Source organism: Geospiza fortis, unplaced genomic scaffold, assembly GCF_000277835.1.
Source record: "Geospiza fortis unplaced genomic scaffold, GeoFor_1.0 scaffold494, whole genome shotgun sequence".
NCBI classification, from domain to species: domain Eukaryota; kingdom Metazoa; phylum Chordata; class Aves; order Passeriformes; family Thraupidae; genus Geospiza; species Geospiza fortis.
In genome coordinates, this window is record NW_005054691.1 from 10414 (window position 1) to 11487 (window position 1074).

Consider the following 1074-nt stretch of genomic DNA (forward strand, 5'->3'; position numbering starts at 1 on the left):
AACAAAGCCTTGCTGTGCTTCCAGCTGGTTTTCCTGCTCTGCTGGACGCCAGGCAAGGCCGGGGGGGTGTCCCCAGCTCCCCCAACCCTGCAGGGTCACACTGAAGGTGTCCCCAGCTCCCCCAGCCCTCCAGGATCGTGTCCCCAGCCCTGCAGGGTCACAATGAGGCTGTCCCCAGCTCCCCCAGCCCTGCAGGGTCACACTGAGGCTGTCCCCAGCCCTGCAGGGTCACACTGAGGCTGTCCCCAGCTCCCCCAGCCCTGCAGGGTCACACTGAGGCTGTCCCCAGCCCTGCAGGGTCACACTGAGGCTGTCCCCAGCTCCCCCAGCCCTGCAGGGTCACACTGATGCTGTCCCCAGCCCTGCAGGGTCACCCTGGGGGTGTCCCCAGCTCCCCCAGCCCTGCAGGGTGACACTGAGGCTGTCCCCAGCCCTGCAGGGTCACACTGAAGGTGTCCCCAGCCCTGCAGGGTCACACTGATGCTGTCCCCAGCTCCCCCAGCCCTGCAGGGTCACACTGAGGCTGTCCCCAGCCCTGCAGGGTCACACTGAGGCTGTCCCCAGCTCCCCCAGCCCTGCAGGGTCACAGTGGGGGCGTCCCACCAAGGAATGTCCTTCTGTGTCTCACCCACAGCCTTCCTCCTCACCATCCTCTCCTTCACCAGCATCAGCCCTGCCTCGCTCTTTGTGCTCTACGTGTCCACAGTGAGTAAAGCTCCTTTTCCAGGGTTCCCAGGCTGGACATTTGTCCCCATCCCATGTGGGAGCTGTGACAGCCCTTAGGGACACCCCAGGCAGGGTGAGGACACAGCCCTGGGCCCAGCGTGGCTCTTCCCACTGGATTTTGAGTTGGGATTTGGGTTGGGATTTCCCCCTTTGGCTTTTCCCGGGGGCTGGACACGCTTTAATTGGCCACACCAAGAGGAAAGTCCCCCTCACCGTGTCCTGTGCCACCCTGCCTGGGCTGTGCCTGCAGGGACCGGCAGCCCTGACCTCTGTCCCTGTGTCCCCAGGCCCTGAGCGTGTCCCTGCAGGGCTTCCTGCACAGCCTGGTCTACGGCTGGGGGGGGGGGA

General features: G+C 65.1%; 1 protein-coding gene across 1 annotated transcript in view; it reads left to right on the forward strand.

The window, feature by feature from the left end:
• Positions 1-1074, forward strand: part of GCC1 (GRIP and coiled-coil domain containing 1) — a 9305-nt gene that overhangs the window by 7907 nt on the left and 324 nt on the right. The window contains 1 exon segment of the mRNA XM_031065168.1: positions 635-705. Coding sequence (XP_030921028.1) covers positions 635-705 — 71 coding nt within the window.